At 36.6% G+C, this 24,133-nt stretch overlaps 1 protein-coding gene across 4 annotated transcripts; it reads left to right on the top strand.

Annotated features, from left to right (window-relative positions):
- Positions 1-1,116: 1,116 nt before the first annotated feature.
- Positions 1,117-16,432, top strand: ARL14EP (ADP ribosylation factor like GTPase 14 effector protein). Of its 4 annotated transcripts, XM_064365073.1 has the most exons (5): positions 1,117-1,265; positions 7,308-7,393; positions 8,807-9,298; positions 10,771-10,898; positions 14,507-16,432. In XM_064365073.1, exons 3-5 carry the CDS (start codon positions 8,873-8,875, stop codon positions 14,733-14,735), a joined length of 783 nt encoding a protein of 260 aa, XP_064221143.1. In that variant the 5' UTR covers positions 1,117-1,265; positions 7,308-7,393; positions 8,807-8,872; the 3' UTR covers positions 14,736-16,432. The 4 variants fall into 4 exon arrangements, with proteins under 4 accessions (XP_064221143.1, XP_064221142.1, XP_064221141.1 ...); XM_064365072.1 differs by lacking the exon at positions 7,308-7,393; XM_064365071.1 differs by lacking the exon at positions 7,308-7,393 and having other exon boundaries at positions 1,121-1,228.
- The last annotated feature ends 7,701 nt before the right edge of the window (positions 16,433-24,133 follow it).

Here is a 24,133-nt window from a genome sequence, read left to right as displayed (position 1 = left end):
TACCTTTAGAATAGCTTGCCTAGTTTACCAGGAAGCCACCATTGCATCAAATTCGTTTCCCACCTGAGTCCCATGCAGGAATTAATCTCCTCCCAGAATGCTCCTGCTTTAGCCCCTCTCATTTTATCTTGTTTATATTCATGTGTTTCTGTTATGACACTTTTCACACCACACTGTGATTGTTTATTCCTCTCTCACTAGTCTGTGAGCTCCTTGGAAGCAGACATAAATTTTATTCCTTTTGTCTAGTCATTAAGCAAGTACCAAACACAAAATAAACTAAGAATTATAGAATGTAATCTCCTGCAGACAAAGTTGAAGAAATTATCCATTGTTTTTTCCTTTCTGTCATTCCCTCGTTCTAGGCATCAAACGCCTGCCTAGTCTAGGAGCAGTATGAAAGAGGTGGGAGGACCACAGACTCGCTGCAGAAAACAGCTTACAGTAGATGCAGAGACTTACTAGCAAGCTTGAGCCTTAGTGAAGCTTGTCTTATTTGCTTGTTCCACACTTTTCACCAGTTTTTTTTCCCCCATCCCGACCTTAAGATAATTAAAAGGCCAAGAATCTTCAGTCTACGAGACTTTCAGTTCTCCAGGATTCTAGATGAAAAAAAGAAAGATACTGTTTCTGTCCCAAGAAAATTTACAAGCAACTTCCTGGAGCCTACATTTTACTCGAAGTAATAGCTATTTTTATAGCTTACAATGAAAGATGCATTTTGGAATATATTTCGCTTGAATGAAAGAAATAAAATGTGAGACCTTAAACAAAGGGTCCGTTCTTCAGATCCTTTTAATTCACTCACTCTCCTTCACGGGCAGGGGTATTTGAGTGCAAAAGCTTACTATCACGCACAGGTGTAGTGAGTTACAAATACAATCCAATTTAGTGGGAACTGCGTCTTATAAGAGACGGCCCCGAAGGACCTCCCAAATCCCTAACCTATAGGAGTACTGCAAAAAACAGCATCTGGAGCAACTCTTGCCTCGCCTTCAATCATATACCAGTTCACGCTGCCCCGCCCCTTCCGCCTCCGGAGGCCACCAATCTCGGGTTCGCTCTAGGCTTCTCCCGGCCATCTCTCTGTGGTGGTGCTGAGCCTCTCTAGCCCGCTTTTGCTGTCCTCTCAGCGGTAGCACGGGGACAGGTTGGGAAGCCGGTTGGCGAGCGTGGCTTGCAAGGACGCGGATCTTGCCCCGCCGGGCGGAGGAGAGCTCAAGCTAAGGTGGAAGGAGAGTGGGGGAGGCTCTGGGGAGGAGCGGGTGAGTTGAGATGGGACCCTGGGTGGCGAGGGAGCCCGGCAGCGTCACTGGGGACCCGGGGGAGAGGAGGTGGAAGAGGAGGCCTGCACGCGTAGGGGGATTTCCAGTTGCTGGCCGGGACCGCTCACCCCACCTCTACCCCTACCCCGCGACGCCTTGGGTCAAAGCCCAGCACAAGTTCTGCCGCCTCTGACCTCTCCGAGGGTTGTCACCTGTCGAGTAGGCCCAGGGCCTTCAAAGCTACGATTTTGAGTGGAAGTACTTAGGGTGATTGTGGCCTTGAACCCCGTAGACGGCCTATATCTCTGCTGTTTTTGTTTTTAATTTGTCAAATCCGAATCCTCTCAACCCTGGCCGTTGAGGACAGAGGCTAATGTTTATTTTTCCATCCTGATACCATGAACTTAGTAGATGCCCATTGGACCGATCTGCTGGTTTTAGTCATTTGTAAATAGCCGTGGACTAAGGATGAAATGTTTGTGGCCTCTTACAGGGTTGGGGTGGGAGTCACTGCAGGGTTTGGGCACTGTGTCAGGCATGATAACAGTTGAAGGTTTCAGTTTCTTCATCTGTAAATGAGAATGACGGTACTTAACCTCAGAGTGGCTTTCAAGGTTCCTGAAATGATGTTTGCCCTAAGCACTGTACCTGGCATGTCCTAACTACCAGCACTTGAACCAAATCTTTTCAATGATGTTACGGACTATATTTTTGTTTTAAATTGTCTTTACCTTTTTTTTTTTTTTGAAACGGAGTCTCGCTCTGTCATAACCTCAACCTCTGGGTTCAAGCGATTCTCCTGCCTCAGCCTCCCGAGTAGCTGGGACTACAGGTGTGCACCACCACGCCCAGCTAATTTTTGTATTTTCAGTAGAGAAGAGGTTTCACATGTTGGCCAGGATGGTCTGGATCTCTTGACCTCGTGATCCATCCTCTTCGGCCTTCCTAAGTGCTGGGATTATAGGCATGAACCACTGCGCCAGCCAAATTGTCTTTACCTTTATTATTGGGCCAAGATCTTGAGGATTGAGACTCTCCTCTTCTCCTTTGGGCCCTTTGATTAATGCCAATTACCATGTTATGTAGGTAGTATTTGAAGATGACACGCACAAAAAGTTCAATTGCAAGATGTGTGACTGATGTATGTGTCCGTAACTAAAGCTAATTTGGAAGGTAGGGGTAGATATAAATTATATTTTTATTAAATAAGAGATCGTCTGGGAAGACGCCTTATAAGTCGTAAGACCCTATGCCAAATAAAGCCTTTAATTTTTTTTCATAAAACATTTCATGAAAACTTTTTTTTTCGTGTTTTTCATAAAAGAGACATCAGTTGACTTAAAACGAAGGAATTTTTTGTTTGGTTAAATTTCCTCTCAATGTAACTTTTCCCACTAGTAAGGAGACTGGTAACAAACTTAAAAAACTGTGTGAAGGGAAATTAACATATTGGAACAGGTAGTGCCACATCTCCCCTACAAATTTAGGGAGAAAAAGTGAGTTCCCTGATTAATCCTAAATTCCCTCTGCTGTTGTTTTGTTAGTGACTGTTCTGCTGTTTTGTTAGTGGTGGTGAGGGTGTTCTGCTTTAACACCTCGAAACCCCTGTGATAATGTCCTAGACCTTGCATTATTGGGAAGTCTTGCAAGCATCATGGCCACGTGTGAGTTGTCTCATCTTCCTCAATTAATCTAACCTACCTTCCTTACCGTTTGGTAATGGTTAGCAGGAGATAATTCTTAAGAACTCATTAAAACTATAGATGTTATAAAGTAAAGCTAGATAATTCCCTGAGCTGGCAGCATTCAAATTGTATGAGGAACAAATACTTTTGTTTGCTACCTAAGGTAGTAGAACAGGTCTAATCAATCTATTCTACATTTATTTCATTCTCTTTTGACTCTTTGGTAGTGCTACAAAAATATTAAATGTTAATCCTAGAATCACAAAACATCCTATATTTAAGCACTAAAGTGATGTCAATCCTAAGGCAGGAGAAAGTCTGAATTTTCTCCTATGCAGAATTTTTAAAATACAATGTCAAATAAGAAATCCAGACTTAGGAGAGACTTTATTCAAAAGGGTTATTGAAGGAGGAGAAAAGGGACTTTTGCAATGGGTAGAACCAAAAGATCTGCAGGAGTCTCCAAGGAGTGAACTTGCTAGAAAGAATTGGTGTGAGGAAGTAGGATATAAGGGTGGCTTGATCTAATAGTAGATCTGAGAAATTTATTCCCTGGCTCTGGCTGAGAGTTGGCCAAACTTCAGGGACCTGGGAGAGGGAGAGAAACTAAAGTTCAATTAACGAGTATTTTGTTCCATTTGATCTGTAGGGCCAAGCAGCTCAGCATATTATTCATAAATTCATAATTGAAGCAAAAAATGGGAATTTGGAGGGCCTGTCTCTTGCCTGGTCATAGGTAAACAAGGAGGAATCCTTGAGTCTTACCTAACTCAAGAGTGGGAGAATTTTTTAAATTATGACAAAGAACCAGCACAGGGCTCAAGCAAATTCAACTTGTCAAAAAGCATCTTTATTATTTGACATTGAAAAGTATTGAACACCTGGATTTTATTTATACCATGGTGAATTTCGAAGACTGGGGTTTTGGTTATTGATTTGCTTGTTGTAGGAAGCTGGATTTTTTTTCTTCTCCCATGACAAATACTAGGTTTTATACTGACCAAAATGATTGACTGGAGCAAATAAATCTTTTCTTGTGTTAAAAGTTTATTAACATAGGAACTGGTAAGATGCTATAACCAGTTTAACAATAAAAGGTAGCCATGCTTATAGAGCAGGAATATTGAAATAAATGTGCAAGTGAAGGCAAAATTGGCTGCTTCCACGGTGAGATCAAAGTCCATTGAACCTTCATCAGATAGAATTTACAAGAATACAGACAAGTATTTTGCATTGCTGTTGGTTATCTACAGTTGACAGTTGTAAAATTGCTCCAAGATGCTGAAAGAATCAGACTTCCATATAATCAGAATGTGAAAACCTGAAAGGCTGTGCTCTTAACTGCAGTTTTCTATTGAAGCACATGTTTTTCTCTGTCCTTAGTTCATCAAGTTTAAATCTCCTCTCCCCCAATAATCTTCCCTAGGTTAGACTTCCTGTAGGGCAGATACATATCTGTGTTTTTCTTATTCTTTTTTGATATCTTCTATAAAATACAGAAGTAATTCATTGCCTATAAAATATAGAAGATATCAAAACTTTTCAAATTTAAATCTTTTTAATTGAATTATCTGAAGCAGTACCTGACAAACTGTAATGTGCTTACAAATCACCTGGGGATCTTTTTTGAAATGCAGATCCTGATTCTTTGGGTCTGGGGCTGATACTGAGATTCTGCATTTCTACTGAGGTCTCAGCTGATGCCATTGCTGATTCAGGGGTAGTAAATAGTAATGCATTTCTGGCCATGTTAATTAAGCAAGGGGCCAGATAAATCATCCTTATGGAAGAACTTAGCACTGTACTGTAGGTAAAAGGAACAACATGAAGTTGCTGGACTGTCATTTGAGGAAAATAAAATATAAATTGTAGGCCACATTGCCAGAACACAGACCAAAATGAGCAAAAACAGTTGCTAGGAAACAGATCCAAAGAGCTCTACAGCAGAACTTTAGCTTATAGGAGGGAGACAGAAAGAGCTAGAAATGAGGACATTGAGGAATATAACAGAGGAGGAACAACCAGATGGTTAATTTTTAGAAGGCAGACAGTGACCACTTATGATCAGTGTCTGAAATTTAGTGTGCCTTGAGCTGGCTGGACTTGGACTCTTCCACAGTACGTGAACAAACTGCCTAATCGTAGATCAGAAAGCTAACCTATGGAAGACTAAGTATAGAACTACCTTGACTTAGGTGTGAGCACTTTTACTCAAGCGAGTGGGATTAGTTTACTGCTGAGTTTTAATCTGTGTAAAATTTAGTTTTTATCACAGTTGATGATGTCTTTTATCAGATAGGTATTTTAATTTTAAAATGAGCTGATCCTGTAAAGAAGTAATTCATTGTCTGAAATTCAAGTTTAACAGGACATCCTGTGTTTTTTATTTGCCAAATCTGGTGACCCTATTTTCTACATCTAGTAAGTAGAGATCTTTCTTTGGTGCCAGCTCAGTGTGCTGCCTGTTACTAAGAAAAAACTGAACTTCCTGTAAACAAATCACAGGACCCACCTGCTCAGAAGGCTGAAGTGAGAGGATCACTTGAGGCCAGGAATTTCAAAAATAGATATTCAACTTCACTGACACAAGTTACAGAGTCTGTTCCATTAGTTTCCTTTAATCATGATGAACTCTTTTGAATTTTGTAGTAATTTAGTCAGGATTAAAGGAAACTAATGGAACAGAGACTCCCCAATAACTAAGGAAAAGAATTTTTTACCTAAAATTAAAATTAATAGGGTAAATGAAATTAGCCTAAAGGGTCAAAATGTATTATTACTATGGACAGATAAGGTTTCTAAAGTAATTATATTCCTAAATCCAAGATGCTTTTCCTATCAATTATGGCTGAAGTAGCCCAAGTTTAGAATACTAGGAAATAGCTTTATGATAAAAAAAATTCCATTATAGATCTGTGGCTAAAAATTAGTGATAGTTACCTACAAATGTAAAGAATCTGTGGCATTAACAAGATATTAAGTATTTTCTGTACAGTGCTGAGGAATAGTTGATTTAGTTTCCCTTGTATTGTATTAAGAAAAGTCAGAGCCAGATTATTTATTTCCCTTATTTGCTAAGATACATTCCCACATAGTTTGTTGTTTTGTAACTTGACCTCTAGTTTGCTTTTTTTCGTCCTTAATTTATCTTAATCCAATTATCTGTTTGAAGGAAAAAAAATTTTTTTTTTTTTTTGAGACAAGAGTCTCACTTTGTTGCCCAGGCTGGAGTGCAGTGATGTAATCTCGGCTCACCACAACCTCCGCCTCCTGAGTTCAAGAGATTCTTATGCCTTAGCTTCCCATGTAGCTGCACTACCACACCCGACTAATATTTTTGTTTTTTTAGTAGAGATGGGGTTTCCCTGTATTAGCCAGTCTGGCCTAGAACTCCTGCCCTCAAGTGATCCACCCACGTCAGCCTCCCAAAGTGCTGGGATTATAGGCGGGAGCCATAGCTCCTGGCTATAAAAAATTTTCTAATACTGTGATAGAAGCCATTTTGTCTGATTTGACTGGGGCCTATATTAGTTCATTGTAAAATCTGGCTAAAACAGAATAAATGAATATAAATATACTCTGTTTTAATCAGCTTTAAAACATTTTTTCAGTTAAAATGTTCCGTAACATTTTTTAACACTGTAAAGTGTATTTTATTTTTTAACTTTCTAAATATAGTATTTTGACCTAAAACACAAACAGACATTTATTCACCATTTTTTGTTACCTGAGGCCAGGGTCTTTTCTTTTTATATAATTTTGCTGATTATTGTTTTTCTCTGAAGAAACCACATCAAAAAGTGTTTAAGATTTCTTTCCAGTTCTTTTTTTTTTAATTTGGCTCCAAGCTTAAAAACACTTGTAAAATTGCTGAATCCTAGATTTCACAGTACTACCACTCAGATTTCAGTGGTTCACATTTTCTCTCAACAGCAGTTTTTTTCCTAATGACTTGCATTGATTGTATCTTTTCTTGAGAATTCAAATTAGTTTTGTTTATTTGCTTTGAAAAATATTATTTATGAAAAATTTCAAATAGAAACTATGGACAGTAGTGAGGCACTTATGTACATGTCACCAAGCCTTATTTTCTGTAAATTTTGGAAGTATCACTCATGTATATTTTAGTATGTATTCACATTTCATCTATAAATCTTATATACTATCTTATTTTAATTTTACCTTTAATGATGATACTATATAACCTTTGCAACTTTTTACACTTAAGATTGTCTTTGAGATTTATTCATGTAATTCATGTAGTTTATTCATTTTAACTGTTGTAACATGTAGGAGTCCCTTGTATGAGTAATAAGTTCACATCCTTTACAAGTAGGTTATTTGTCATCTTTCACAGTGAATGCTGAAAGTTATAACTTGTGCTCACATTGGAGATATATTTCTCCAGCTGACACCCAAAACTGAAAAGAGCTCAGTCCCAAGGTACGTGCTTCCTCAGTGTTAGAAGAAATTGCCAAAACATTCTAAAACAGTTGCAGCAATTTACCTTCCTACCAAAGTTATTATAAGTAGCACATAAGAGTTTGCCACATCTTAACCAGCAGATATCAGATTTTTAAATTGATTTCAAGCAAATGTTTAAGAAATGATATTTAATTTGGATTTTTCTAGGAACTATGATGGAAAGAGTTTGTATGCATGTATTGGCTTTTGTTCTCTTTCTCTGTGAATTGCCTAGCTATATTTGTTTAGTTTTCCAGTGGACTGTCATTTTCTAATTGATTTTTAGAAGTGAGGAGTTACTTGAACATTTGCAATCATAATCCTAACAACGCATTTCAAGTGTCATTGTTTTCTCCTTTAGTTATTCAGAAATATGTAAATTGTACATATAATCAAATGTATCCATCTTTTTTTTCTTTTTGGTACCTGCTTGCTTGTTTGAAATTCTTCCCTACTCCCATGTCAGAAAACATTCTTTATTTTCTCATAAATATGTTTAGTTTTTCTTTCCATGTTTAATTCTTTAATCCACCTGTAATTGATTTTTGTTTGTGCAGAAGAGATCTAATTCTTTTTCCATATAGTTAACTGGTTAAATTCCCTTCTACATTTATGTGTGATACCCATTGATTAAACAGTACCATGTGTCATATACCTAGCCCTCATCTATTCATGGATCTTTTTGTCTATACTATACCAATACCACAGTTTGAATTAGAATAGATTTATAGTACAGTATCTTACTGTATTTTCCTACAACATTATCTTGGCTTTCTTAGAACTTTATTCTTTCATTTAGACCAGCTTACTAAATTCCAAGGGGGTGGGAGTAGAATATCTGATGGAACTTTGATTGGAATAGCACTGAGTTTATAGATGAATTCCTGGAGAACTGACATATTTTTTATAGTGAAGCACTCCATGATATATAGCTGCATTTATTTAGGGTATTGATTTTTGTCTTTCAGTTTGATAATTTTCTCCATAAAGGTCTTATTGTATGTCTTTTGTAAGATTCACATATTTTGTAAGATACAGTGTTTTTTGGTTTCTAGCATCCCTGGTGAATTCTCTTACTAGTTCTTACAGTTTGTTAAACCTCTTGTATTTCTCATGTAGATGTTGATATCATCTTTGGATAATGTTTCTTATTTCCTCCTTTTTAATTCTTATATGGTCCTAAATATCTGTAATAGCAGGTGTTCTGGTGAAGTTCTGGCTTTACAGGGAATGCTTCTGTTTAATTATTAAATGTTTATAATAGGACTTTGGTAAATACCTTTTTTTTTTCCTTATTTTCTTTTAGACGGGTGTTGAATTTTATCAAATATGTTTTCAGTTTCCTAGATAAACTTGCAGCGCAAATTTGATTCTCTTTAATATTTTCTCTAGGGTGATCAGCCCATGACCTAGACTTCTAGACAAAAATAAAGCAGGGAAAATTTGCTAGAATCAAGAATGATGGATCCATGTTCAGTTGGAGTCCAGCTTCGTACTACAAATGAGTGCCATAAAACATACTATACTCGTCACACAGGTTTTAAGACTTTGCAAGAATTGTCATCAAATGATATGCTTTTACTTCAACTTAGAACTGGAATGACACTTTCTGGGAACAATACAATTTGCTTTCATCATGTAAAAATTTACATTGACAGATTTGAGGATTTACAGAAGTCATGTTGTGACCCATTTAACATACACAAAAAACTAGCAAAAAAGAATTTGCATGTAATTGACTTAGATGATGCCACTTTTCTGAGTGCAAAATTCGGAAGACAGCTTGTACCTGGTTGGAAGCTTTGTCCAAAATGCACACAGATAATCAACGGAAGTGTGGATGTTGATACTGAAGACCGCCAGAGAAGGAAACCTGAGTCAGACGTATGTATAGCAGTTATTTTTTCTACTATGTGATTTCTACCATGTAAGATTTTGCTTAACTGTAAAGAAGCTATAGTTACATTATTACCGTATTTGTTAGTGTACAGTGAATTAAAAGGAGGGGGAAAGTGAATGATGTTTCTAAATATGATTTACATATACTGAAGGTCAGGACTGGGGAATAAAGGAAGTAGGCCTGTGAAAGGAATAATAAAATATGCTTAAGACTCTAAGCTACAACTTTTAGTACTAAGACTTTAGGAGTAGGTTTGAGAACATTCTGGCCAAGCCAAGATTTAGTTTCTTTTCTGATACCTTGTATAACTACATGGGACATGGCAACCAGCAAGGGTCTTTTGTAGCAGGATGAATTCCCCTTTTTATGAAGGACTTGGAAATCATTCCTTTAAAAGGAACATTGGAGAGGTGACTTAACAGTAATTGTTTTTTATTTCATTCTTTCTCCTTTGAAACGATGCCATTCTTGAGTTTTTTAAATGCTTGTGAGTTTTCATTGCTTCTAGCTCTGAATTCCTACTTGGTATGGTCAAGGCTAATTTTAGGACTCCCTGTGATTAAAAAAAAAATACATTTTTACATTGTAAAGTTTTAGATATTTTACCTGTATTCCTTATTTACATGCCTACATGCATATTTAACCATATCAGAACAACTTAAGATTTCATAAAGCCATGTTTTGTGTGGGAAAAGTATGTCAAAAAAGCACTTCTCAGAATTTGTACTTGTAATGATTTTATAATTCTTACTGCTGGAATACTTTTCTCAATTTTCTCCTTTTTATTAAACCAAGTTAAAAGATAGTTGAAATTTGAAATCATACTGTTTTCCTGTTGTTCTCTTTTCAGTGGCACATCTTTAGGGCCCAATTTATCTTCAATTCATACTAGATACTTGCTGATAGTGTCACTGTAGATGTCTTCACCTTATCTATCCAATGTTCTTATAGAATGTATCAACTGAGGCTCTTTCCTCCCCAAATAACAAACATAAACCCTTAAACACCAAAATTTCCTTTTGCCAAAGCTTTTAAAAAAGATTATAATATTATTCTAGAACTTGAAATCATATTCTCTGCTCTTAGAAATATATAAAATACAATAATAAGGACCCAAGATTCTTAGGAAATCTGTTACGTGCCACTGGGATATACAGCCTGTTTCATGCCTTCTCGCCGGTGTTGGCAGCAGCCATTGCAGTTTTCACAATACCTTCCTCTTCTGCTCCTGATACACCAGAGACTAAAATCAAATAATGGAAATGTTACTAATACATTAACCAGTAAGCTTTGAATATGGTCTAGGGCCATGTAAATTTTCTTGCCCTTGTTTTCTTTTTTGTGTGTTCCAGACTGTCTTCCAGGTTAGGGAATCATCTGTTTTAACATTAAATGAAATGTTAATCTATCGTCTGATGTCCAGACTTGAGTTGATAATTTGTTTACCTTTCTTCAGGGAAGAACTGCGAAAGCTTTGAGGTCATTACAATTTACAAATCCAGGAAGGCAAACTGAATTTGCTCCAGAAACTGGTAAAAGAGAAAAAAGAAGGCTTACAAAAAATGCAACTGCTGGTTCAGACAGGTAGGCTGTTACTGAAGACATGTTAACTTGCTACTTCACATCTATATCGTTCCCCTATTTTTCTCTTAAATTTTGAATTTTCTGGATTTATATTTTAAATTGGATAATATGGAATTAGTAAAAACCTATGAAGGCCTTTGTTTTTATTCATATAAAATTAAGGTATCCCTGTCAATTCCAGAACTTTGTTTCTAAGAAGGTAGCAATAAACTGAAGAAAGTAATTTTGGCATGAGAGTTAAAATAATTACAATTAAGATAATTCACTTATTTGAAAAGCATTGTTGTTATATATGGGCATACCTCATTTTATTGGTGCTTCACTTTATTGTTCTCTACAAGGTGCTTTTTTTTTTTTAACAAATTGAAAGTTTATGGCAACTCTGTGGTAAGCAAGTCTACTAGTGTCATTTTTCTAACAGCATGTACTCTCTATCTCTGTCACATTTTGATAATTCTTGCAATATTTCCAACGGTTTCATTACTATATCTGTTAATGGTGATCTTTGGTGTTACTATTATAATTGTTTTCAGTCACTAGGAACCACACCGATGTAAGGTGGTGAACTTAGTTGATAAATGCTGTGTGTGTTGTTACTGCTCCACCTACTGGCTGTTCCCTAGACTCTCTCCCTCTTCTCTGGTGTCCCTATTTCCTGAGAAACAAATATATTGAAATTAGTCCAACTAATAACCCTGCAATGGCCTCTAAGTGTTCAAGTGAAATGAAGAGTCAAGTGTCTCATTTTTTAAAATAAGCTAGAAATGATTAAGCTTGGGAGGAAGGCATGTCAAAAGCTGAGAGAAGCCAAAAGCAGGGCCTGTTGCACTAAACAGTTGGCAAAGTTGTGAATGCAAAGAAAAAGTTCAGGAAGGAAATTAAAAGTACTATTCCAGTGAACACAAATGATAAGAAAGCAAGACAGCTTTATTGCTAATATGGAGAAACTTTAAATGGTCTGGATAGAAGATCAAACCAGCTATAACGCATTCCCTTAAGCAAAAGCCTAATCCAAAGCAAGGTTCTAACTCTCTTTAGTTCTCTGAAGGCTGAGAGAAGTGAGGGAGCTTCAGAAGAAAAGTTTGAAGCTAGCAGAGGTTCGTTTATGAGGAGGGCAAGGAAAGAAGCCATCTCCATAACATAAAAATGCAAGGTGAAGCAGCAAGTTATCCAGAAGATCTAGCTAAGGTAATTGATGAAGGTGGCTGACTACACTACCCAACAGATTTTCAGTGTAGACAAACAGCTGCTTTTTTGTTTGTTTGTTTGTTTTTTGAGACAGTCTTGCTCTGTTGCCCAGGCTGGAGTGCAGTGGCACGATCTCAGCTCACTGCAGCCTCCACCTCCTGGGTTCAAGTGATTCTTCTGCCTTAGCCTCCTGAGTGGCTGGGACTACAGGCATGTGCCACCACACCCAGCTAACTTTCTGTCTTTTTAGTAGAGACAGAGTTTCATCAGTTATCCAGGATAGTCTCCATCTCCTGACTTCATGATCTGCCTGCTTCGGCCTCTCAAAGTGCTAGGATTACAGACCAACAAACAGCCTTCTAATGGAAGAAGATGCTGTCTTTCATAGCTCGACAGTGGAAGTCTATACCTGGCTTCAAGTCTTCAAAGAACAGGCCTACTCTCTTGGTAGGGACTAATGCAGCTGGTGACTTTAAGTTGAAGCCAATTATTTACCTCTTCAGAAATCCTAGAGTCCTAATGATGCTAAATGTACTCTACCTGTGCTGTATAAATGGAACAGCAAAACCTGGATGGCAGCATATCTGTTTACAGCATGGTTCACTGAATATTTTAAGCCCACTTAAGAGACCTCCTGACTAGAAAAAAGGATTCCTTTCAAAATGTTACTACTCATTGAAAATGTTCCTGATCTCTCAAGAACTCTGATGGAGATGTCCCAGGAGATAAATGTTTCATGCCTGGTAACGTGACATTCATTCTGCAGCTCATGATCAAGAAGGACTTTGACTTTCAAGTCTTGTTATTTAAGAAATACGTTTTGTGAGGCCAGAGCTGCCATAGACAGTGAGTGATTCTTCCAATAGATTTGGGCAAAGTAAATTGAACACCTTGCGGAAAGGATTCACCATCCAAGATTTTGGAAGAAGTTGATTCCAATTTTTGTGGATGACTTTGAGGGGTTTAAGATTTCAGTGGAGGAAGTAATTGTGGTGGAAATAGCAAGAGAACTAGAATTAGAAGTGGAGCCTGGAGATGTGACTAAGTTATTGCAATCTTGTGATAAAACTTGAATGGATGAGGAGTTTCTTCTTAGATGAGCAAAGAAAGTGAATTCTTGAGGTGGAATCTACTGATAAGGATGCTGTTAACATTAATGAAATGACAAAGGATTTAGATTACATAAACTTAGTAGATAAAGCAGAAGCAGAATTTGAGAGGATGACTCCAATTTTAAACGTTTTACTATAGGTAAAATGCTGTCAAACACCATCAGATGCTACAGAAAAACCTTTTGTAAAAGAAGAGTCCACTGATGTAGCAAACCTTACTGTAGTCTTATTTTAAGAAATTGCCGCAGCTACCCCAGCCTTCAGCAACTACCACCCTGATCAGTCAGCTGTCCTCATTGGGGCAAGATCCTCCACCAGCAAAAGAAAACTACAACTCATTGAAGGCTCAGATGACTGTTAGCATTTTTTAGCAATAGGATATTTTTAAATTAAGGTACATACTCTTTTTTTTTAGACATAAGGCTGTTACATACTTAATAGACTATAGTGTAAGTTTAACTTCTGTATGCACTGGAAAAGCCAAAAAAAAATGTGACTCACTTTATTGGTGGTGGTCTGGAAACAAACCCACAATACCTCTGAAGTGTGCCTGTAATTCATATATCTCTGTTCTATGGGTGCCAGCTAAAAGGTAATTACATTTTATGGGAATGCAAGGTTTTTAGTTTTTACATGTCTGAAATAGAAATGCAGTTCTGTGTAGTTAGCAGAATGAATGGAGAATTAAATTGTTTATAAATGACTCTTTAAAACAAATGTTAGCATAATCATTCAGAATTATTTTTAAGTTCAGTCAACCATTTCTGTATATACCATTTATTCTATCTGTTAGTTTACCATAGAGTCATTTAAATATTTTTAGGCCAAATTTACTAGAGTCCATTAAAGAACAAGAAACATTAATTGCAGTGTAAAAATCTATAGGGGCAGCATACTGTAATACAAATAAAACTGTGTTGATAAAACAGTGAAGAGATTGGTGGCCAATAAAATGAACCACTATTAACCCATCATTCATTTTCATTCGTTTAAAGTAAAGGGAAAATTATACTTATTTTTTGGACAAAGCTCTTGTTCATTCCTTTGCTGAGGTGACTTTTAAATGGACTTCAGGAGGCACATCAGACTTTTTGGATTTGTCTCAACACTCTAGAGTTACGTCTCCTCTTCTTAAATGGAGTTCATTTACTGCTGATGATAGAATAAGCCTTGAGCCTGATAAATGATAGATCATTTGGCAGGACTTCATCTCAAAATATTTTATCTTCTTTAATTTTTTTGTACTGTATTTTCAATTAAATAAAAAACATATTTATGAGGTATAATTCATTGTGTTTTATTTTACAGACAGGTGATACCAGCGAAGAGTAAGGTCTATGATAGCCAGGGGCTCCTCATTTTTAGTGGGATGGACCTCTGTGACTGCCTCGATGAAGATTGCTTAGGATGTTTCTATGCTTGTCCTGCCTGTGGTTCTACCAAATGTGGAGCTGAATGCCGCTGTGACCGCAAGTGGCTGTATGAGCAAATTGAAATTGAAGGAGGAGAAATAATTCATAATAAACATGCTGGATAACCTGTAGTATCAAACTATGGGGCCTTTGAAGGTCTTTATTTCTAAAATTCTGTCACTCTAAGATACATTTTAAGCTTGATTGTCAAATGACAGAGATTTTGAAACCACCTCAATGTGCAGTAATTTTTCATCTTGGGTGTTTTATTCACTATTTGATATAAATTTAGATAGGCTATTTCTCAGTAGTCAGTGTTAAGCCTGTCTGGATCAGTATAAACAAGTAGAGTGTAGGCAGTCCTCACTTTGCATGGTTCCCATGGGCACAAATTTCAATGACCTAGATTTAAACACCACCAGTTTCCTTACCAGGAAGGAAAGGAAACTGGTGATGTTTAAATCTAAGTTAAAATTTTAGTTAGCATAGTATAACTATGAGTAATTACATGAGGTACAAACTTCTCTGCTAGTTCTTCAGTCTACAGATCACTATGTAAGTAACAGATATGTTTCATGATCAGTGACCAGTCATGTTACTTCTTTCAAATTCTTCCAGTGGTTGGTCCCTGTGCATCTGTTACTCAGTTCACTCACAGTAGAGCACGTAGTTATGCTGTCTTTTTGTCATCCACTTGACATTTTATAGAAGGGAACAATCAGCCAACAAAGATCAAAGTACAGCAAAGCAATGAAAAATGGTAACACTGGAAGTGAAGTTTGAATCAAACATAAATGAATTTATAGAAGTCACTGATCATGGGAATGTTGTTCTTGCTGCTATGCATTCATAGGAGCTTAGTGAAGGCAAACTTATCAATACATGTAAGAAAAGTGGTTGCAATAAAGATAAATGTGTCCCGGTGCAGTGGCTTACACCTATAATCCATGAGCCAAGGATTTTAGGTGGGCCACATAGTTGGGAGGCTGAGGTGGGCAAATCACAAGGTCAGGAGTTGGAGACCAGCCTGGCCAACATGGTGAAAACTCTGTCTCTACTAAAAATACAAAAAATAAGCTTGACATAGTGGCATATGCCTGTAATCCCAGCTACTCGGGAGGCTGAGGCAGGAGATTCGCTTGAACCTAGGAGGCAGAGGTTGCAGTGAGCCGAGATCGCGCCACTGCACTCCAGCCTGGGCAACAGGAAAAAAAACTATGTCCCAGAGGAAGGGAAAAATGCATTAAAGAATATTTAATGTGAATACAGAAATATTTCAAAAGCACAAGCAATAAAAGGGGCAAGCTGACCCAAACTTTAAAAAGGTGGTATGAGAGTTTGCCATGAATAGACAAGATGCTTACTCAGTACCATAAGTTACTTGGCAGAAGAAAAGGCAAGCCCTATTCAAACTACTTAGTTTCTACAATGAAATAAAACAGTGTAATTCTGTTTCTAATGTTTTAAATTACAGTGTACTACATAAATAGTTTTAAATTTTTTTGTATTTTTTTCCTATATTTACAAGTGATCTTAAGAGTTTTTAATATTTTAGCAGAATTTTAAAGGTCATGGAACAGTCATTTTCCCCATTGATTATTAAGAGTGTTTTGCATGGCCATTTTTATGGTACCACAATACCGTGCAAAATGAGGACTGCTTGTACCTGGGAACAATGCCTGCTTCAGGGAAAACTGATTTGACAGAACTGACTAGTTGAGTGTTAAACTATTTTGGAAATAATCTACATATCTAAGTGCTGAAATATATTTCTCTTCTCCCCACTTATTCAAATAAAAACATGTTAATACTATAAACCTTTCATTGTTTGTACCACGTGCTCCTTGTCAAAATGATTCTGGGGGACAAAAATATCTATAAACATGAATATACACACTGTACATAAACAGTTAATATACCTGGTATTAAAATTTGGGAGGTGGTTGATTAGGATTATAAAAAGACTCCTTAGGAAGTGAAGATGAAAAAGAGAAACAGTGGTTAATATAGAGTATAAATAAATTACTTGGGAATGGATTGCATCTTGATGGAATTTGCTTGGATGCTGTTTGGAAGATGGGGAAATGTTATCATCTCTTTGCACTTTTTTAAAGACAGCTGTCATTTTGTCTAAAAGCTTTTTATCACATAGGACATTGCCACTGAACTAGGTTTTGGGGTTTTTTTCCACCCTAAATACAGTCCTTCAGTTTAATCAGTTGTGCTCTTAGCAATTTGAAAGATTTTGTAGCCATTAAAACTCAATTTATACAGCCAGTTTGAATTGACCATCAGAGGGTTTTTGTTTGTTTGTTTGTTTTATATTTTTAAAATGACTGCTTTTAGTTTGAGGGAATAGCATGTTCAACTTTGGAATTACATATCATTTTTAAGTTTTGATTGTACATTCACCTGTTCACTCACCTGTTATCAGAAGTACAGTTAGCTTCTTTGATCTGTGTGATTTACCTGAGCACTGGCAAAAATACTAGTTCAGCTTTATTCACTTAAGTCAGAGGCTAGATTTCTTTTCTCTAAGGAAATATTTTGTGATTGAGAATATAAACGCTCCAGTTTTATCTGAACATCAGGATCATTAGATCTTCATTGTTTCTACCATCTTTTAGTTTTTCTAAGTATGACATTGCTTAGGCTTTTCATAGGGACAAATTAAAATCTTAGGTTTTTTACTTAAAATAGGAATATTTGTTATGGAATAAGTGACTTTAAAATTGCCATGTTGCAGCATTTCTTAGACCTGTTATTTTTCAAAGACATAGTAATAAGTTTTTCAAAGGAAAATATTCTTGAACTATTTTGCCAATATTTGTTCATACCCATTTAGGGAACTAAACTTAATGAGCATACAAAATGTGTACAGAGAAAGATATATCCGATTTACAGTAAAGCTGTAATAAAGCTATGTTTTGGAAAAAGTAATGAGCCTACTTACTATTTTGTAATATAAAATTACAGAAATAACCAATATAATGAAATCATCTAGAACCTCTTTATATTGTGCCTAAATATTCCAAGTGACTAAATTACTTTAGAATTCTATTAATCTAAAAAGCAAAGTTTTATAAACAGTTTCTCTTGTGTGTAGATGCTAGTAGAGAAGTTAGATCACAAATGTTGGTCTCACACAATGTTGATCACAAATATTAAGGTAGAAATGCATGTATATATTTGTATAAAATGTTATCTGATGATTTTTTTTACAAATATGGAAATAGCTATTTACCTTGTAGCATATACAGGATTCTTCTATTTTTAAAATATTATGTTTAGTTCTATATAACATGCTGTTCTACAACCTGACAGTCTATTCTAAAACTGCTTACCTGGCATGGTTTCAAGCAAGTAATTTTTAGCAAGTGAATTTTGAAATACCCATAATGATTTATTAATAAGAAAATAATTGTAGTGAGTTTTATTATGGTCTTAACTTTTTGGAAGTTAAAGACCTCTGTGAGAAGGTGATGAAAACTATGAACTAACTTCCCAGAAAAATACCTGCATTCATGTACTCACAAATATCCATGTTCAAAATTCCTGAACATGTGAGAGTGCCTGGGTAGTATGAAATATTCTGTAAACCATTTTATTTTTTCAGTTGAGGTTGGCTAAAGTGTCGATTGGTTTGTTAAATAGTGTTGTGGGTGGCTATTTTAAAGAAAAACAAAACCAGAACAGTTCAGTCCTTGAGAAGAGCTATGACTGCCCTGAAACATAAGATCCCACTGGCCTCATATACCCCTTCCACCTCCAAAAGGTGATTACACGTTGAGTCACAGTGTAGAAAACTGATGTCTTATCTGGACTGGATTTTGGTAGAGGTTTTCTACCTCCACTATGGTTGCCCTGCTTATAGCTTAACATTCTTGTGCAAAATTCATGACATTGCCTAAGTTTTTACTGACATCTGGTATCTTCATGAAAATAAACTGCCCTCAGCTATTACTAGTTTCCTTTACTCTCTTATAAATTTAACTGTGAACATGTAATTACGTCATAGCCTGCTGAAGTGGATGTTTTTGAAAATCAAATGGTTTCTCTATCATTCTTAGGTCTTGCCCAACAGCAGTCAACCATATTGGGTGTTAAGTTTCAAGAATATGAGTGAGAATACAGAAATGTACACAGGCAATTCTGAGTCTCTTTTCACTTATTTTTATAAAGTGGAGGTACTTGGGAAGTAATGCTTTTATCTACTTTTTTTAAAATCACGAAACACAACTGAACACTTAGTTTGAAAGGTAATAGCCTTCAGCAAAGTATATGTCCCAGTGTGTGTTTTTAATGGTATAGTTCTGAGGATTGACTAATCTTATTAAGATTATTTAGCTTTTAGAAAAATACAGAAAATTTACTAGATAAAGCAGATTATTAACTCAATTGGGATAGTAATAAAACACCTTCAAATACAAAAGGTGTTTCAATTTGGAAGTACTACAGTTCTATGAAATGCCACAACAAAAATGTGTTGTTTTCCCCCTTGAAACTGAGGGAATGATTTCTTGTTAAACATACAGTGATTAGAAACTTGATTTCATGTCATTTCAAGCAAACAAACATTTTATTTTTTGAAGAGTTGCTGGCCAGGCATAGTGGTTCACACCTGTAATCCCAGCACTTTGGGAGGCGGAGGTGGGCAGATCACAAGGTCAGGAGTTCAAGACCAGCCTGACCAACATAGTGAAACCCTGTCTCTACTAAAAATTCAAAAATTAGCCAGGCGTGGTGTCGCATGCCTGTTGTCCCAACTACTGGGGAGGCTGAGGCGGGAGAACACGTGAACCCGGGAGGTGGAGGTTGTGGTGACCTGAGATTGTGCCACTGCACTCCAGCCTGGGTGACAGAGTGAGACTGTTTCAAAAAAAAAAAAAAAAAAACAACTTACCATAATCTATCTACCCTATGGTTTTGAAATAAATGGACTTATTAAAACTAATGTTTGCAAACATTACTAAACTTAACAAATTTCCCTTTGTTAACAATAAGCAATCAGTTACATTGAAGAATTTGAAAAATGTAATTTAAATCATTGGTTTTTGCTATATTCTCGCACACCAAATTTATGATTTGGGCTTGAATTGAAAATTAAATTGTTTATTGTGTCATATAAGATAAAGTAAGCAATAGTGGTAGTACTGGTACCATGTAAATGGAGACTACGAGATTCTGGATAAAATACAAATTGAATTTTGGCATTAAGAGAGGTATTCGGGATTGCTTAGTGAATTTTGATATCATTGAGGTTTTTAAAAAATGCCAGCAATGTAATCCCAGCACTTTGGGAGGCCGAGGCGGTGGATCACGAGGTCAAGAGATCGAGACCATCCTGGTCAACATGGTGAAACCCCGTCTCTACTAATACAAAAAATTAGCTGGGCACGGTGGCGCGTGCCTGTAATCCCAGCTACTCAGGAGGCTGAGGCAGGAGAATTGCCTGAACCCAGGAGGCGGAGATTGCGGTGAGCCGAGATCGCGCCATTGCGCTCCAGCCTGGGTATCAAGAGCGAAACTCCGTCTCAAAAAAAAAAAAAAAAATGCCAGCAAGCATCTAGTCATTTGTGGCTTAGTGAATGAGTCTATGCAAAGAAAATTTCTCTGTAAAATTTAGGCCTTAGAGTTGGGTGTATGAAAATAAATTTATTATTCCAAAATAGCTCATGACATCTCTAAATTGGACAATAGACTTTCCTATAGAAAATGTTGAAAAGGAAAGATTTTCTAATTTTTTTCAGTAAAAGTTTCCAACTCATCCCCAAAAGCTATAATTGAAAAACCATGCTTATTTTCTTCCTTGTATCTTTTTGTGTCAAAGAACTACACATAGATTTTAGGGTTAGTGCACAGCTACAAATCCTTGACAAACCAAGCTTTACACTGTGTGACATACCCACAACCCATGTTCAGAGGCTCCTTACACCTCTTGATTGATAGATGACAGATGGATGGATGGATGGATAGATTGATAGATTGACAGGCAGGCAGACATATGTAATTGATTCTTTTTCTCTGGAAAACCCCAACTAATACAGTGACCTAATTAATTTCTATTTCAACTTCGTTCTCAGGTCTTGGCTCTAAAAATCAAAGAAATTATAAACACTTTATTAGATTGTTTGCTGTATCTAGCCTTAGATGAGTCAATAAGATACATAGTCAGTTATTTTTTACTCCTTTCTCTTGTTCATATTATCAAATCCATTTGGTCACTGCTTGAAAAATTATTGAATCTGCTTTGGGTTTTTGTTTTTATTTTTGTTTCCACCACATCAGTTAAAGTTTGGTAGTGTTTTACATGCCCAGTATCATTTTCCCTTCTGGAATTAGCACTCTGCAGTTTCCCACTGAGAAACTACCCTTGTACTCAGCCCATGTGGTTCAGATGCAGTTGGCTTTACTTTGTGGTTGTAGGGCAGTTGTATCACCAAGTCCTAGCCTTTGAGAGTGTAGCATCTCACTAGCCTTAGTGAATGTTATAAGGGTGGGCGTATGACTAGCCAGGTCAATCAAAGCCAATCAACTTCAATCACTGAGACTAGGGAAAAAGTGATGCTTTTTTTCAGTGAGGGTTGCTAAGTTTATAGGTTTAAGACTGGGCCTACTGGTGGCTAATCTTGGCATTAAACGAGAATCTGCCTTAGAATGAAAACATAGATGAACGTGGAAGCCAGAGACCAAGATAGATAGAATTTGGGCATCTCGATCCAGTTATGCCTGAAGTCAAACCTGGACTTTTCAGTTATGCGAGTTATTTTCTCTTTTTGCACATGGTTGACCATTAGGTGAATACCAGGTAGTGACTAGATGGAAAATTAGCTCTACTCATCTGAGGATAAAAGGTCAAGGGTAGAGTGGCCTGTTTGAAACTCATGCTCTTGGGAACTTTCATATCTTTAAAGGAGAGCAAACAGCGGTGACTTACAGCCACATCTTTATTTCTTCCCTGGAGAATCTTCCATACCATTCTCATGGATGTCAACCTCCTTTAGATAAACGTAGCATGGCCTGTGTGTGGTAATTTACCATGAGGGTCCAACATTCTGTAATAACAATAAGGCACTTGTAATTAAGTTACCAATTTGTGTTACTTGCTTTTAAAGAGCTTAGCATGTTTGAAAATTGGACCTTGGACTTCTCATCCTCCAGAACTGTAAGAACTAAATTTCTGTTTTTTATAAGCTACACAGAGAATATTTGAATAATTTTCTCTGTCATCCTTTGTTTCATAGCTAGAACTCCATTCTAGGTCAAATGAATAGGAATTTTTAATAGCTGTAGCTGGGTTAAATAACTTGTCAGGCAGTTAAAGGCATATCATTAACTTTATAACACAGTGCTAGCAAAATAAAATAAGCATCAGCAGCTCCTGTTCTTCCCTTTTACCCTCACAGGACTCTCAGTTCTGTGGTGTGAAAGAAGGGAATGTGAAACTGGTGTCTGCCAAACAAAAGGGAACCCAGCACACACCTCAACATTTTCTCTATGTCATTTCCAGAAATAATGATGCCCAAAATAAATGCATAATGACTTTCTGATACTTGATAGTATCTTTTATAAAGCTGGATATTCTTAATCATTTGTGATACAGGGATATTTAAGAGGCTTTCATCTTTTTGATATTTTAGTATATTGATATATTTTTTAACTTTTTTCAGTTTTGAAATTACATAAAACAAAGGCTAGATTATATTTGGTTTGAATTTCATAGGTTCACATATTTCTGAGGTTCCTGCTTCAAAACATCTTTATGGTGATATCATTGACTTTCTTGAAAAAATATACAGCTCTAAAATTGGATAAATTTGGAAAACTAATATGGTTTGCTAAACCTTGGCTATTAGCCAAAATTTGGGTGAAAATAAGACACTTTAGAAAATGAAACCGTTTTTATACTCGATATCTTAGTCCTTTTAGGCTGCTATAATAAAATGTCATAGACTGGATAGCATACAATCCACAGAAATTTGTTCCCCACAGCTCTGGAGGCTGAGAAGTCCAATTTCAAGGTGCCTCCAGATTCAGGGTCCGGTGAGGGCACTTCCTGGCTCATAAACAATGTCTCTTTCTTGTAAACCTCTCATGGTGGGAGGGGCAGGAGATCTTTCGGGAGCCTCTTTTATAAAGGCACTAATCCCATTTGTGAGGCTCTGTCACCATAACCTAACCTTCTCCCAAGGCCCCACCTCCTAATATCAGCGCTGTCGGGGTGAGGATTTCAATATATGAATTTTGGGGGGACGAAAACCTTCAGATCCTAGCAGATAGTACCACATTTCTTGATTCCACCTGTCCTAATAAATGGCTATTTTTATCATTTCACAGATGAGGAAACAGAGAGCTAAAGAGTTTCAATAACTTGCCTAAGGTTACATAGTTTATAAGTGGAAGAGAAGAAATCAAAATAGATTGTTTGACCCCAAAGTGTCAATGCTGGTGGATATTTTTCTATTCTTTCACCATTCATCTTATACATCTGAAATTCTTCCTATTCAGGATTCTCTGAATCTATGTGATTCTGAGACTTAGGTATTATTGCAGTTTGGTTACTTAATGTGTGTCCTGGAGATAAAGATTTTGCCCACTTCATCCCCACCACTCAGCCAGCTCCATAAACATGGATGGAATTTGTTGCTCAGCCAATTCTAAAATGTCTTTCTGTTTTCATTCTGAGAAGTCACAACAAAGAAGGTGTACACCTGATCAGTGTACTGATTTAAGGTACACTGATTATTGTGTGATTGGATACATAATCGAATCGTACTTTTGTTCTAACTCTTAAAAAACCTTTGTATCATTGTTCTACCATAAAGACACAACACATGCATGTGTATGTTCATTGCAGCACTATTCACATTAAGAAAGACATGGACTAAATCTAGATGCCCATAAACAGTGGACTGGATAAAGATGTGGGACATATATACCATGGAATACTATGTAGCCATAAAAACAAAAAAATCATGTCTTTTGCAGCAACATGGATGCAGCTGGTGGCTGTTGTCCTAAGTGAATTAACACAGGAACAGAAAACCAAATACCATATGTTTTCACTTGTAAGTGGGAGTTAAACATTGAGTACACTTGGACACGAAAAAGGGAACAACAGACACTAGAACCTACTTGAGGGTGGAGGGTGGGAGGAGGATGACGATATAAAAACTACCTGTCAGGTACTATTATAGGCTCACTACCTGGTTCATAAAAAATTTGTACACCAAGCCCCAGCAACACACAATTTACCCATATAACAAACTTGCACATGTACCCCATGCATCAAAAAGTTGGAAGGAAAAAATAAAAACTAAAACAAAACAAAAAAAGTCCTTTGTATCCATCTGCATTGTATGATATCCATGTGTCCAGAAGAGGGCGATATTTTACTACAAACTTCCAATGAAATGCTCACTTTGAAAAAGATACAGATTTAGAAGATGAGTTTCTTAAGGTGGAGTTGGAGAAGTGTCATTTGTTCAAGAGCTTTGGGGGCAAAATGTTTCTTCTAAATAAT

This window comes from Aotus nancymaae, unplaced genomic scaffold (genome assembly GCF_030222135.1).
Source record: "Aotus nancymaae isolate 86718 unplaced genomic scaffold, 86718_ANA_hifiasm-v0.15.2.pri h1tg000059l, whole genome shotgun sequence".
NCBI classification, from domain to species: Eukaryota; Metazoa; Chordata; class Mammalia; order Primates; family Aotidae; genus Aotus; species Aotus nancymaae.
This window is presented reverse-complemented; position numbering and strand designations above follow the sequence as displayed.